The sequence below is a fragment of the Myotis davidii genome, unplaced genomic scaffold (assembly GCF_000327345.1).
Source record: "Myotis davidii unplaced genomic scaffold, ASM32734v1 scaffold130, whole genome shotgun sequence".
Taxonomy (NCBI): Eukaryota; Metazoa; Chordata; class Mammalia; order Chiroptera; family Vespertilionidae; genus Myotis; species Myotis davidii.
In genome coordinates this window covers 4,331,038-4,346,631 of record NW_006285040.1, presented here as the reverse complement: position 1 = coordinate 4,346,631, position 15,594 = coordinate 4,331,038, and the positions used below count along the sequence as shown (strand labels likewise).

Here is a 15,594-nt window from a genome sequence, read left to right as displayed (position 1 = left end):
TGAAGCAAGCAAGCCTCATGTTCAGTTTAAGCTGCCTGGCTGCCGGCCGCCATCTTGGCTGTCAGTTAATTTGCATATCTCGCTGATTAGCCAATGGGAAGGGTAGCAGTCGTACGCCAATTACCATGTTTCTCTTTTATTAGTGTAGATATATTTACATATATAGATGTATATTAGCTTTTTAAGTTACATATATCACTAACATTTTCCTGTCTTTCAACTTTGCTTATGTAGGGTTTATGGGCTTTCCTTGGTATTTTGTTTTTTTAAGCAGTCAATTTTGCCCACTTTTTTCTTTATGTTTTCTGATCTTTGTCATTCTTATAAATTATAATCCTATATAATACAAGCCTAATATGCAAATCGACTGAACAGCAGAACGACTGGCGGAATGACTGGTCACTATGATGTGCATTGACCACCAGGGGGCAGACACTCAATGCAGGAGCTGCCCCCTGGTGGTCAGTGTGCTCCCCCCGGGGGAGTGCTACTCAGCCAGAGCTGGGCTCATGGCTGGTGAGCACAGCGGCAGTGGCCGGAGCCTCTCCCATCTCTGTGGCAGTGCTAGGGAGCAGCCAGCTAAGTGGTACGGAGTAGCGAGCAGGCGGGTGGTAAGGAGTGAGGGCTCCCAGACTGTGAGAAGGATATCTGACTGCTGGCTCAGGGCTGCTCCCCATGGGGAGTGGGCCTAAGCTGGCAGGCGGACACTCCCTGAGGGCTCCTGGACTGCGAGAGGACACAGGTCAGGCTGAGGGGTCCCCCACCCCTGCACGAATTTCATGCATTGGGCATCTAGTACAATTATAAAAATATTAGCCCATGTTCTCTTCTAGTATTTTTATGGTTTCATGTATTAATTTAACAAACTATAATATTCATATTTGCCATTTTTAGTGCTTCCTAAACTATAAATACAGTACACTGTCTTACTTCATCCCCCAACAACCCTGAGTTAGGTCCTGTGGTTATTTTCATTTTAGAGCCAAGAAATGAAAGTTAAGAAAAATCAAGTAACTTGCCTAGAGTCACATAACTGGTAGATCAAGAATTTGACTCAACATCTGTTTGATTCTTAAAATCTATTCATCTTGAGCGCTTTACTGTTCCTCTCTAACATAGATGTTCTCTCTCTCTCTCTCTCTCTCTCTCTCTCTTTCTCTCTCTCTCTTTTTCTCAAAAGCAATAGAACATACCTTCAGGTGAGGATTTTTTAAAAATGCTATAAATTTTTATAAATTGTGGAGTGGGCAGAACAGATATTAGGGTCATTTACAGGATGAAGAATCGGTGGTAATGGAAGATTCATATGCAGTCAATAAAGAGGAAAAAAGACTGATTTCCTGATTCTTAGCCTAGTGGTTTTCCCATCATTTGCTTTTTGAAATAATTGCCTTTTAAGAGGCATTTCAAATGCCTAAAGAAATGGTTAAATAATATTAGGACAAATAATAGTCATTTGTAAAGAAATAAAATTGCATCCTTTCCTCTTTACTTATGTAAACATAAGGAAATCAGTCTTTTTTTCCTCTTCATCGACGGCATATGCAACCTGGGTATGTGCTCTGACAGGGAATCGAACCTGCAGCCTTTTGGTATACAGGACAATGCTCCAACCAACTGAGCTAGGGCAGGATTTATAGCATTTTAAAGATAAAAAGCTGTGTAAACATCAGAGAATACAGTTCTCTAATGTATTATCAATCCCTAACCAATAAAGTAGGGCTTAGTTCCATTAATGCTAAAGAGACAAATTCTTATTAGAAAAGTAAAAATGTTTCTAATGAACAATAAAAAATACTAATATGTAAGAATATAAAATCTAAATGTACTTACAACTAGGTGTAGGCTTCACATCTTTTAACTGATGCTGAAGTTTCTTTACATTATTATGTATTTTGGCCAATTGTGTCTGGATTTTTGATCCTATAAGGAAGAAGTATGTACTTTAAAATAATTCTATGACAAACATGGTTACAGTTCAGGATTCTACACCTGAGACAGCACATCTTCACTTAGTAAAAGATAGCCAAGAGAAATTAAATAATCAACAAAAGATGGTTACTTAAGTGTCAATACAGCCTGAACCTTTTAATAAGTACCCTTGCTCTAAATAAAGCATCTCTCAATTTCCTCCAATATTTAAAAGCACAGTGGGGTAAATCTTACTATAACCTGTGCCAAGGAAATGTCTTTTTCTTTACTCTGTGGAGATTGAGTTATTGGACACTCTTTTAAATACATGGATCAGTAGCTTAGGCTTAATCGTATTTTATTCTTCAACAGAGTTTTATTTTCTTTTTAATTTGTTACAGTTTTATGGGAATAGAATTTGAATAGATCTCAACTCTATTTTTAGAATATTAAAACTGAATATTAATTCTATGAATACTGACAAACTTCCTAATGAGAATTAATTTCATCTAACCACATCTTAGAGTGACTGACTGTCACAGCCTTGACAAAGTGCTTTCAGGTGCCATTCAGTGACATCTACACTATAGGCTGCCAAGCTCATCCCAAGGATCAGCCTGAAAACGTTGGGCCCACAATAAAAGCCCGAAAAATGGAGGAGGGTCTCAAAGACTTTTTCAGATGTTTTGTATCAGCAGCAGAAATCCTAGATTCCTCTTTTGAGTTTTCCATCTGAAGTAATACTCTTACTTTCGTATTTATTTCAATTATATAGACTAAAATCATATATTTACATTCATACATCTATATTTGTGTGATATATAATAGTAATATTATTTTATCATCTTTGGGTACTTTAGTATGCCCCTCTATTTTTTTTAATGCTTCAAAAATCAGCATGAAAAACCAAACAGCTCTGTCCAAAAGTCTTTAAAATAATTTTTTAAAAAAAAGGTTACCAGTAGGCCTGGAGCCAATGCTAATATCCAAAACAAACCTCAAATATGTGTATGTGACTCTGGCTTGTTATTTCTTAATTAAAATTCAAGTGTTCCAGAAGAGCAGAAACTTTATCCAATGTATTTTTATAGGATAAAAATTATCCTATAAAAAGTCTTATTCACTGTTGGAACTTTAAATCAAGAAACTTCTCTAGTAATGTAAGCAATTAGGAGAGAGAGAGAGAGAGTGTGTGTGTGTGTGTGTGTGTGTGTTTGCCACAGTTTGATCAGTTACAGTAACATCTCTATAGGGCAAGTAATCTTTTATTTCTTCATTTGGAACTGCCACTCTATTAGGCAAACCATTAAAGTACAAACCATTTAAATACATAAATGCAGGCTAATATTGTGGCATGATGTTTGAGGTAAGGAAAAGAAATTTACTACTTCTGGGCTGTAATAGTGGAGGGAAAGCCTCTATAGCCTTATATTAAGTGCATTCCTTCCTCTCCTTGATAAGACAAACACAAAGTGTTAATAAAGAGAAACAAAAGTATAGCAGAAAAGAATAAAAAGATAAAAATAAAGCTGCCTTAAAAAGAGAAAATGAAGTGACTTAAAATGCAGAGAATGGAGACACTATACATAGTAGCACAACTGAGAGATATAAAGATCAGCTTCTCAGTGTCTATAAAAGAACGGAGGGAATTTAAGAAATATTAAACTAGGGATATTTAGATTTCTCTATGAATCAAAGAGGAGAACTGATATAAAATCTGGTTTTATAATAGGTCCTGTTGTCATTCAAATAGAAGAGGGAGAATGATTCTTGCCAGTACCCAACAAACGATGACTTTTAAAATAGTGCAATCTTATGTTCTGAAAGAAAAAAATTAAGAATTTCTTTTAATTGGCTAGAAGGGATTTATAAATCAATATTTTATAAAGCTTAGTTAGTTGATAACCATTATTTTTCCTTTAAACAATGCTAAGCAATTTTTTATTATAACCTAAGAATTTTTCAACATATAAAATCTACTCTTCAATAAAAGAAGATATTTTTGTAGAATTCTTTAAGATCAACATTTAGTACACTATAAACAATGACTGATATTCATAGCAAACAATAAAACATTTTCTGTGTAATCTATAAGGCACTTTTTCATATATTATTTCATGGGATGTACAGAACAACTGCCCTGAGGTAGAAATGGTAGGTGTTGTATCACAGACAAGTACACTCAACTTTACAGGATTATGTGACCTGATCACTTCATACTGTTATGATGAGCTAAGACCAGATAACCCAGGAATTAATTTCTTTTAAGAAATTTTAATAACATTATCTAGTTTGTCAGCCAAAAACCAGAACCCTCTTTTTCCTATTAAATTGAGAGAAATGCACACAGAAAACAATCCAACTAGAATCACTAAATAGCTGACAAAATAAATACATATCCCTAAAAGACAAACACATTCCTAACTAGAAAGTGTCTTGATAGAAAACATAAGTCAATGCACAGATACAAAGCACAGGGCAAAACTACAACTTTATGTCACTCAACAGTTTTTGTTCATCATGAACTCAACTTACTTTCTGTTTTCCTGCTGTTAATCAATTTATTTTCCAATTCTTCCAGCATACTATGCTCAATTCTGAAGTCACTTTTTTGGTTGTAGAAATGACTGTGTTTATCTTTTTCTATGTTAGTAACTCTTTAGAAAAAGAAATAAATGGTATAAATATGACTTAAATATATTTTTAATTGTTTAAATTATGAAGACACAATAATCAGAACTTTATATTTGAATTCATTCATCTAAGGAGTCAAAATATAATGACTTGAATAATAAGGCTAAGGAGTCAAAATAGTAGCTAGAAAAGAGTTAAGCTCAACTAACACAAGTAACTTGAATTATTTAAATTATAAAATGTTAATTTAAAAAAATGCAGACTTGCTTTTAAAATACATAAACCTTTGACTGTTGATTCCAGTGCAATCTCCCTGTGCCTGAAAGCGGCTGCCACTGGTGATGGCTGCTTTTAGTAGAAGATACTGTTAACTTTATAACCTGAACCAAGACATTTACCCTTCATCGCTAAAATGTGAATAATAGTTCTCCACTACCCAACAGGGCTGTAATTTCATTATATGAGATAACAGGTATGAGGGATCTTTATACAGTAAAAATGTGCTATGGAAATGCAAGTCATTAATATTATTAATACAACTAAAACTTCAAGAGGCGAACAATCTAAGAAATTTTATTGTATTTAAGGGATACTGTCTACATTTACTTCAAAGCTTCTTTGCTTTAGTTCATCTACCAGTAAGGTCTGTTAGTTTGAATCCTGGGGTAAAACAAAATAAACACAGTACTAACAAGAAACTTTTTAGTTGGACAAAATAATTTATTTTCTTAATACCTGCTCTCCTTCTCCCGGAAGGTGGAAATTAATATGAATACATCTCTACTAATCCTGGATTTAAGGAGAGGTGGAGTATCTCTAGCCATTGACTTACTTTCATATAACTTGAGGGGCAACTATCTAAGATAGAGTTCCCAACCTTTTTCACTTTGGCACACATAGAGAAAAATTTGATATTCATAAGGCATACTTGGTAAAACAGATGAGGCTGCTGCAGGCCCTACCTGACCACCCCAAACACTGAGGGGATCATAATTTAGCACCTGTGTTTCAGAGAGGAAGCAATGAGTAGAACAGAGATGTCAAATAGATTTCAGCCTGCAGGTCAACTCTGATGGATTGATGGTGGCTACTGGAGTCCTGTGCTGAGGACTGGAAAGCCCATCTAGACTCCAACTAGGGATGGGAAAATTACTATGATCAAATAGAAATTTCTAGCATTGACAGAGGATGTACTATGACAGTAAGTAAGTTATGTTTTGCCATTCCTGGGTTAGAAATATTAACCCATAAAGACATTAAAAAGATAATAATGGAGACAAATTGCCAAACATATGAAAAGATGATCAACCTCACTCACAATAGAAGAAATGAAAATTAAAACTATACCATGGCAACACTATACACCTATCAGACTGGCAAAAAAATCACAAGTTTAAATAAGATATTCTAATGGTAAAACTGTGGGAAAATAGGTCCTCTCATACATTGTCGGTGAAATCGTAAATTGTGTATGGAGGACCATTTGGCAATATATCAGTGCATATTCATATAACTTTGACCCAGAATTTCTACTTCTAGGAATATTTCCTAAAGATATACCCACACATATGCAAAATGGTGTGGACCTATGTGAATATGGCAATTAATTGCAGCACTGTTTGTTATAATAAAAGATTGACTATAACCTAAATGTCCATCACTAAGGGGTAGGTTAAATAAATTATGTCACAATTATAATTTATTTAACCTGGAATACAATGCAGTGGTACTGTGTTCCATGTACTGATAAGGAAAGATCTCCACTACACATACTTTTTATAACAAAGAATTTATATGACAATGTTAGTCATACCCAAAAGTAGAAAATGCTAAATTGTATACCTTCAAATGATATTATTCCCCTCATATCACTCTGATTCAACAATTTTACCTCTTCTTCCTCTCTTGGCTCATCTATCTTTTTACTTCCAGCTTAAGTATTCTAAATTAAACCCATTTCATTATTTAATTTCACCCCAACATACTTCAGTGTGCATCTCTAGAGATTATGGATATTTGCCTTACATCACTATAATGCCACTCTCATGCCTGACAAGGTACAATCCCTTAGTATCTAAGATATACTCTTAAGTTAAAAAAAACCACACAACAATACTCAAGATCCAGAACAGATGTTGAAATTTATATAAAAAAGACAAACTATGAATATGTACTTTTATTTCTTTATAAGCACAGATTATAAAATATCTGTGGTACCATACACAAGAAACTAAAAATGGTGGTTGTGTGAGAGGAGGGGAAGTAGATAGCTGGGGTCATGGGCGAAACAGACTTTTCACTGTGTACCCTTTGATATGCAATGAATTTTAAACCACGTGAATGTTTTATCTATTCTGAAAATAAAACAGAGTTATTACAAACTGTGTTTTGTTTTTTCTTTGTACATAATGAGAATTGCTGGATAGAAATATTCTTCCAATGGATTTTTTTCACATTCTCCCAATGAGTTTTTCCAAAACCTTTTAACAGATGAAGAAAGCCTACTCAGAGCTGTAAAACCAGCACATACTGGTAGACAAGGAACAAGACTGGCATAATCTACTGGTTTGCTATATATATATATGGACATTAACTTCTTGGTAGATCACCTGTTGAGAGAGAAACATAAACGAGAACCCTTAACCAAGAGTCTAATGCTATCCAAGGTAATACATTTTGGAAATCAAAGAAAATAAAACTGTATTTTCTCAAATTCTGAGTATTAAAAGTAGTATATAAGTATTATATAAATGCAATTGAGAATTCAATGTCCCAAAGCTATAGTATAGTACAACTTTGCAAATTTCAAGCAGCATTACTTTTTCATTGGTAGAATTTCTAAACGGACCACTGCCACTAATTCTAGTCCAGAGACCATTTTTTACAAGTCTCCTTTTCTCTGGGTTCTTCAGCAAATTGATACTTTAAAATTTCAAAGAAGTGTTTTGACATACTTCTCAATTGTAAGGTAGGGTTGACTGCTCTGAGTTCTAATTCTTTTATCATTCCTCATGATATATATAACACTGAACATTCAATATAGGGCATCCCATAAAATATACACATATATTTTTGACAGCTCAATTGATGTTTCTTTCTCTTCAGATTTAACCCATTGGAATTAATAACTACTCAAAGTGTGTATACATTGGGGGGGGCACCCTGTGCATATCACTAGTTATTTAAAGAAAAAATACAAATACACCACAAATTAAAAGTTCTCAGCCTAATCATTATGTGCAGGATGGATCTGAAAGGGACAGAAACCATGAGAGGGAGACCAAATAAAAGGACATTTCAAAAAATAACTCGAGGTAGAGATTTTTCATTATAATTGTTCACTCACTTAAAAATATTTACCAAATGCTAACCTTGGTAAATGAAAATATATTCAATCTGTTATTTGATATATGAGATCTAAAGAAATAACTATATTGTCTCCTTTGAAAGAGACTGGTTCAAATGGAAAAAATAAATAAAATTCAAATAACTGCACTTAAAATTAACTTTATATTAAATAGTCTCTTATCATTTGTCTATTGTACACACTCCACCTTTCTCTAATGACCAATTTTTTGTAACTTAATGTGGAGATTGGACAGGGTAGAGTAGAATTAACTTTATACATTGTTCATAATAAAATGACTAGTGCCCTAACCGGTTTGGCTCAGTGGATAGAGCGTCGGCCTAAGGACTGAAGGGCATGTACCTTGGTTGCAGGTGCATCCCCATAGGGGGTGCGCAGGTGGCAGCTGATCGATGTTTCTAGCTCTCTATCTCTCTCCCTTCCTCTCTGTAAAAAAATCAATAAAATATATTTTTAAAAGAAATTACTAGTAATGTTATTTGAAAACAGTGTTTTTATACTTACAGATTTTTTAATTTTTCTGCTGTGCGTATGAATTCTGCTTTCTTAGGCTGACTAACTTTCTGTTTCCAGTTGTGAAGCTGAAAAGAACGAATTCCTCCTGAAGTACCAAAACAGCCATCATTCTGCATTTAAAAAAAAAAAGAAGTTTATCCTCAATAATAAAAATGGTAAAAGATGAAGGTGGAATTTTTTTCAGAGATGAAATGTCAATGATGGAATTTCTCAGGGGATAATTTTATCCATTGATCCATTGATGGCTACTGTAAATAAAGTTACAATGAACATGGGGTGCATACATCTATTCAAGTTAATGTTTTCGTTTCCTTTGGATAAATGCCTAGACGTGGAATTACTGGATCATATAGCAGTCCTATTTTTAATTTCTCGAGGAACCTTTGAACTATTTTCCATAGTGCTGCACCAATTCCCATCAGTAGTGCACAAGGGTTCCTTTTTCCCCACTTCCTTACCAACACTTGTTGTTTCTTGTCTCTTTGGTAGTAGCCATTCTAACAAGTGTAAGGTAATATCTTATTATAGTTTGATTTGTATTTCCCTGATTAGTGATGTTGAGTACCTTTTCATGTACCTGTCAATTTGTTTCCTCTTCCCATTTTTTAAATTGTATTGGTTTTCTGCTATTGAGTTGTATGAGTTCTTTATGTATTTTAGATATTAACCCCTTATCAAATATATGATTTGTAAATATTTTCTCCCATTCAGTAGGTTACCTTTTCATTTTGTTGATAGTTTCCTTTGCTATGTAGAAGCTTTTTGTTTGATGTAGTGTCTTTACTTTTAGAGAATAATTTTGCTGGACATAGATATTTTGGTTGACAGTTCTTTTCTTTCAGCATTTTGACTGTCATCCCACTGCCTTCTGAAGTCCAAGGTTTCTAATGAGAAATCAGCCATTAACTTACTGAGGGTCCCTTGTATGTGTTGGGTTGCTTTCAATATTTTGTTTTTGTCTTTCTACAGTTTGATTATGATGTGTTTAGGTATGGATCTCTGAGTTTATTCTGTTTGGAGTTTGCTGAGTTCTGACAACATGTAAGTCAATATTTTTCATCAAATTTGGAAAGTTTTTAGTTATTATTTCTTCAAATATTCTTCTCCTTCCTCTTTTCTCCTCTCCTTCTGGGACTCTCATCCTATATAATAAAAGCCTAATATGCAAATTGACTGAACGACAGAATGACCAGTGGAACGACCAGTCTCTATGACAAGCACTGACCACCAGGGGTAGATGCTCAATGTAGGAGCTGCCCCAGCCCTCAGGCCCTAGGCCAGCCAAGGTGATGTGAGCGGGGATCCCCCGATTGCCCCACCGGTCACCCCACAGAGGGAGGTGACCGGTGGTGGCGGGGGGCAGGGCCGGCAAGCAGGTGGTGCCAGGCTGGCCAAGGAGAATGCTGGCGGGTCCCAGCGGAAGCCCCCTGATCACCCCACTGGTCACCCCACAGATGGGCCCTGATTACCAGCCAGGCCTAGGGACCCTACCCATGCATGAATTTCATGCACGGGGCCTCTAGTTATACATAATGCTTGATGGTGCCTAACAGATCTCTGAGGCTCTGTTCATTTTACTTTCTTTTTTTTTTTTTAATCCTCACCCGAGGACATGCTTAGAGAGAAAGGGATGGAAGAAGGGAGGGAGATGGAGAGAGACTGAGAGAGAGAGGAGAGAAGAGAGACATCGAAGTGAGAGAGAAACATCAATTGGTTGTCTTCCCACCCAACCAGTGTGGCTCAGTGGTTGAGCATGAACCAGGAGGCTCATGGTTCAATTCCCAGTCAGGGCACATGCCTGGGTTGTGGGCTAGATCCCCAGTGTGGGACTTGCAGGAGGCAGCCGATCAATGATTAGCCCTCGTCATTGATGTTTCTCTCTCCCTCTCCCTTTCTCTCTCTGAAATAAATAAAAAAATATTTTAAAAAAATCGATTGCATGGCAAAAGATCTTGGACAGAAACTGGCCACAGAACCTAGAGACAGAACCTAGCGAGACAACCTGGCTGAAGAACCTAGAGACAGAACCTGGCTACAGAACCTGGATAGAACATGGCAAGAGAACCTGACTAGAACATGGCTTAAAAAAAAAAAAAAAAAAAAAAAAAATAAAATAAAAAATAAAAAAAATCGGTTGCCTTCTGTACCTGCCTGATCAGGGACTGAACCTGCAACCCAGGTATGTGCCCTGACTGGGAATCAAACCAGCAACTTTTCAGTGCACAAGACGACACTCAGCCAAGTGAGCCACTCTGGCCGGCTGTTCATTTTTCTTCATTCTTTTTGTTCCTCAGTCTGGACAATCCGAATTTACCCATCTTCAATTTATTGATTCTTCTACCAGCTCTAATCTAATGTTGAGTCCCTCTAGTAAATTTTTCATGTGAGTTATTGTACTTTTTAACTCTGGAATTTCTATTTAATTCCTTTGTTATAATTTTTACCTCTTTAAGATATTTTCTATTTGGTGAGACATAGTTCTCACACTTTATTTTAGTTCTTTAACATAATTACCGTAAAACAGATGATTTAAAGTCTTTGTCTATTATGTCCAACATGTAGTCTTCCTTAGGGAAGTCTACCTTACTACCTTTTAAAAAAATTATCCTGTGTGTGGACCATATTTTCTTGTTTACCTCATTTTGTTGTTAAAAACTGGACATGTTAAATAACATAATGTGGTAACTCTGAATATGAGATTCTCTCCCCTCAAAGAGTTGTTGTTGTCCTAACCGGTTTGGCTCAGTGGATAGAGCGTCGGCCTGTGGACTGAAGGGTCCCAGGTTCGATTCTGGTCAAAGGGCATGTACCTTGGTTGAGGGCATATCCCCAGTAGGAGGTGTGCAGGAGTCAGCTGATCGATGTTTCTCTCTCATCGATGTTTCTAACTCTCTATCCCTCTCTCTTCCTCTCTGTAAAAAATCAATAATATATATATATACTTTTGAAAAGAGTTGTTGTTGCTGTTTGTTTAGTTACTTTCCTGAACTAATTCACTAAAGTATGTTTGCATGGCACCTGAACTCTCTGCTTGGTTAGCTTAGTTGTCAGCTAATGGCTGGTTGGTCAGAGATTTTCTTAGATGTCTTGAACCAAAAAGTCTCTTAGCCTTTGCTGAGGGGGGTCTATGTGCATGCCAGGCATGCCTTCAACACTTGTGCAAGCAGTTTATACCTCTGCCTTAGCCTTCACTTCTTTTTGCAAAGAGTTTCAAGGTCAGCCAAAAATAAAATCTTAGGCCAAAGTTCTTCTCTGGCATATTAGTTTCCTGTTGCTACTATAACAAACTTATCACAAACTTAGTGGCTTAAACAACAAATTTATTTTTTTACCGTTCTGGAAGTCAAAAGTAAAATTAAGATGTTGGTAGGACTGCCTTCTTTTTGGAGGCTTCAGGGAGAATGCACTTCCTTACCCGTTTTTTGGCTTTTAGAGGCCACCTTCATTCCTGAGCTCCTGATCCCTCCTCAAATCACTTCATCCTCTTGCTTCCATCATCACATCTCCTACCACTGTCTCTGCTCTTCCTGCTCCCTTTTGTAAGGACCTTTGTGAACACACTGGCCCAGCCAGATAATCCAAGGTAATCTCCCCATTTCAAGACCTGAAGTTAATCATGTCTGCAAAGGATGTGACTATCTTTGGTAGGGGGTGGTGTGCATTCTTCAGGCTGCCACACCCAAACATACACGCAGTCCTATGGTTGTGTGTGATCTTCTAGAAGAAATCCGCTTTGAGTAATCATTTGAAGTCAGAGAAGAAATGTAGTTATTACTGAAAGACTACTCCAGGCAGCCAAGTATCATAAAATATAGGCCATAACAGGGAGGTCACTAGAAACAAAACAACAACAAAAATACAACGAAACAGAAGATGCAGCCCCATCCTAGTACAAAACCATGACGTACACTATTAGAGATATTTCCAAAAAGTCACAATTCAACACCTAAAATGACCAAGTGCGATATGGCATTTGAGAGGAGGATAAAGATATTTATAATTTTCAGTTTTGGAAGGCAATGGCTGAGGGGAATTGTAAAATAATATACAAATAGTAAAAAGCATAGATAGAGTACATTATTATTTTTCATAATAGGTAAGAATTTTATGGGATTCCACAACCTACAAAGGTTATAGAATAAAATACAATATAAAATGTTTCTAAAACTTCAAAGATAATCACTTCAAAATAATTTAAGGAAACTGTTATGCACTGAATTATGTTGTCTCCCCGCCTCCCAAATTCAATATCTTGAAGCCCTAACTTCCTTTGTAACTATAGTTGGAGATAGAGCCTTTAAGGAGATAATTAAGGTTAAATGAGGTCATAAGGATGGTTTCCTAATCCAATAGGACTGGTACGCTAATAATAATAATAAGAGATGACACTAGAGAGCTCTCTCTCTTCCCCCTCCCCACCCCTCCCCGCCATGTGCACAGACATAGCAAGAAGGTGGCTGTCCACAAGCCTCTTTAAACCACCCAGTCTGTGATATTTTGTTATGGAGCCCTAAAAGACTAAAACAGGAACTTTAGATATTTTGGTGGATATCTCTAATATCATGAGGTTGTCATCAGAAAATTATCTTAAGAAAACATTAGTTGGTCTCAGTGTTAGAGTCCATAGGAACATTCACTCATGCATATGACGATATTCAAGTTCAGTGTTAGGCTATAGAATTTGAGCATATCGTTATGTGTATGGGGGAGGGGAGTACAAAGATGGATAACACATAGTTAAACTCCATACAAATCCACAATATAGTACAGCAGAGATTCTAATTCCTTTTTTAAAAACCCAAACACCCTTGAGGAGTTCTACCCCATTACTATTGCAACTGTCAACTATAAGGCTCTGCATCCCCTAAAGTGGTGAGAGGATAGAAAGCAGGTGTCTTAACCTCAGCACTATTAATATTTTGGACCAGATAATTTTTTGTTGTGAGGGGTTATTCTTTGGCCTCTACTCACTAGATGCTAGTAGAACACCAACCTCCCCCTAAACCCCCACAGCTGTGACAACCAAAAATGGTCTTCAGACATTGCAAAATGTTAGGGACCAATACAACATTTGAAACAGCTCCACGGTGATTCTAATCACCCTGGAAAGCAAACCCCTGGAAGGCAAGCCTCTGAGAATCACCGTAGTGAAGTGATAAAAGTATACATTGATAATAATATTAAGTAACTTGAGAACTGCAAATCAGGAGGTAAAACATATTTGTAAGAATTTAGGGAAGAAATTTTCTTCTCTTTGAATCAAAGTAAGACAGAAAAATTTTATGGAGAAAGCCAGCAAGATGGCTAAACCATAAGGATCATACATTTAAAAAAATACTTTTAAAGTGTTTAAAAAATATTTTACATACTAGAGGCCTGGCGCATGAAATTCATGCACTGGGGGGGGGGGCGGGGGGCGGTGCCTCAGCCTGGCCTGCGCCCTCTCGCAGTCTGGGGGCCATCAGTCAGGACATCCTTAGCGCTGCTACAGAGGCAAGAGAGGCTCCCCGCCACTACCGCTGCACTCCCCAACCATGAGTCCAGCTTCTGGCTGAGAGGAGCTCCCTTGTGGGAGTGCACTGACTACCACGGGGCAGCTCCTGCATTGGGTGTCTGCCCCCTGGTGGTCAGTGTGCATCATAGCTACCAGTCGTTCTGTCATTCGGTTGATTTGCATGTTAGGATTTTATTATATAGGATTATGAATTTTTATATATTTTATATTTTTTTCCTGAGTCATTTGGGCCAGAGTTAGAATATAATAATTATAAAGGATGTGTGAGAAAATGTGTCTGAGGTGGAAATTCTTGAATTTATATAAGACACTGTACTTCCTTAGAACCTGGGTGGGAAACTTTTTTCCTGCCAAGGGCCATTTGGATATGTATAACATCATTCATGGGCCATACAAAATTATCAACTTAAAAAATAGCTTGCGATATTTGGTCAAACATTTAACTAACTCACCCTTAATGCCTTGGCAGGGCCAGAGCAAATGATTTCTCCGGCCTTATATGGCCTGTGGGCTGGACGTTTCCCATCCCTCCCCTTAGAGGAAGAAAAGGATGGAACATGTCCTCAGCTCACAACAGCCTTCCCTCCGTTTGGACTGACCCACAAATATTTAGTGAGCACCTACTATGCTCCAGGACTAAACAGGCACAGTTCTTGGTGCTGGGAACACAAGAGTTAATAAAAGTTTCTGCCCTGACAAAGTTTACATTCCTAAGGGTGGATGGTATATGGAGAAAGACATTTTTAAAAATAGGTATAAAATATGTAATATATCACGGTAATAAGTGCTATGAAGAAAAAGAAAACCAGAAAAACCAGAAAAAGGGACGGGTTGTGCTGGATAAGGGAATTCAGTTTGGGGAGGGCATAGAAAGAATCATTGAGCCGATGGCATCCGAACAAAGATACCTGACGGTGGCGACAGTGCTAAGCATGGGAAGGACATTCTGAGCAAACGGAATAGCAATTTCAAAGCCCCGAGGTAGGAGAGTGCTTGGCATGTCTGAGTGACCACCGGGAGCCGGAACGGCCGCACAGGGCGCTGGAGATGCAGCGACACGGAGGTGGGGCGAGGGCGGGGCAGCTCCTCGCCGGGATAAGGCTGTTGGCTTTTGTTGTGAACGAGATCAAGACGCTCTGGAGGCTTCTGGGCAGAGGGGTGTCATTACTGGACCGAGTCGCCCTGGCGTTGAGAATGCTTTAGAAAGGCAAGCGTGGGAGAACAGAAACCAAGGAGGGAAGCAGTTCAGCCAGGGGGAAATGATGGTGTGGACAAGGGTAGTGGCGAGAGGAGGTGGATTCCGGATTTATCCTGGGGGTGGGGCAGACAGGAACTGCCCGTGCTCAGCTGTGGGCTGTGAGGGGATGAGAGGAGCCAACACTACCCTGGAGGGACCCTCCGGTTCGCACGGTGGAGACACGGGTCCCGCACTGATCTCTGGAAACACATCTGCCCGCACCCTCCCCGTCAGGTACAACAACAGAGCAGCCGCCGATCCCTTACCCGGCACACAGTCCCTCTCCACCAAGCACTGTGCGGGGGGCTCCCAGACACGGCGGCCACGGCTCGGGCAGGTGCACACGACCAGCTGCAATGTTTTAGGGAAGAATCCGCGTCGCGGAGCGGAGGTGGCTCTCAGAAAAGCAGGGAA

The 15,594-nt window shown here is 38.0% G+C and overlaps 1 protein-coding gene across 3 annotated transcripts in view; it reads right to left on the bottom strand.

Moving 5' to 3' along the window:
- The window catches only part of CCDC112 (coiled-coil domain containing 112), a 26,756-nt gene extending 11,168 nt beyond the window's left edge, over positions 1-15,588 (bottom strand). The window contains exons 1-4 of one of the 3 annotated variants that reach the window (XM_015558452.1): positions 15,447-15,588; positions 8,417-8,538; positions 4,447-4,568; positions 1,834-1,923 (exon numbers count right to left, since the gene is read on the bottom strand). In XM_015558452.1, coding sequence (XP_015413938.1) covers positions 1,834-1,923; positions 4,447-4,495 — 139 coding nt within the window. In that variant the 5' untranslated portion in view covers positions 4,496-4,568; positions 8,417-8,538; positions 15,447-15,588. Of the gene's footprint in view, positions 1-1,833; positions 1,924-4,446; positions 4,569-8,416; positions 8,539-9,147; positions 9,533-15,446 lie in introns of those variants that run through there. The other 2 variants (XM_015558451.1, XM_015558450.1) reach the window with 2 other exon arrangements.
- Between the last annotated feature and the right edge of the window lie 6 nt (positions 15,589-15,594).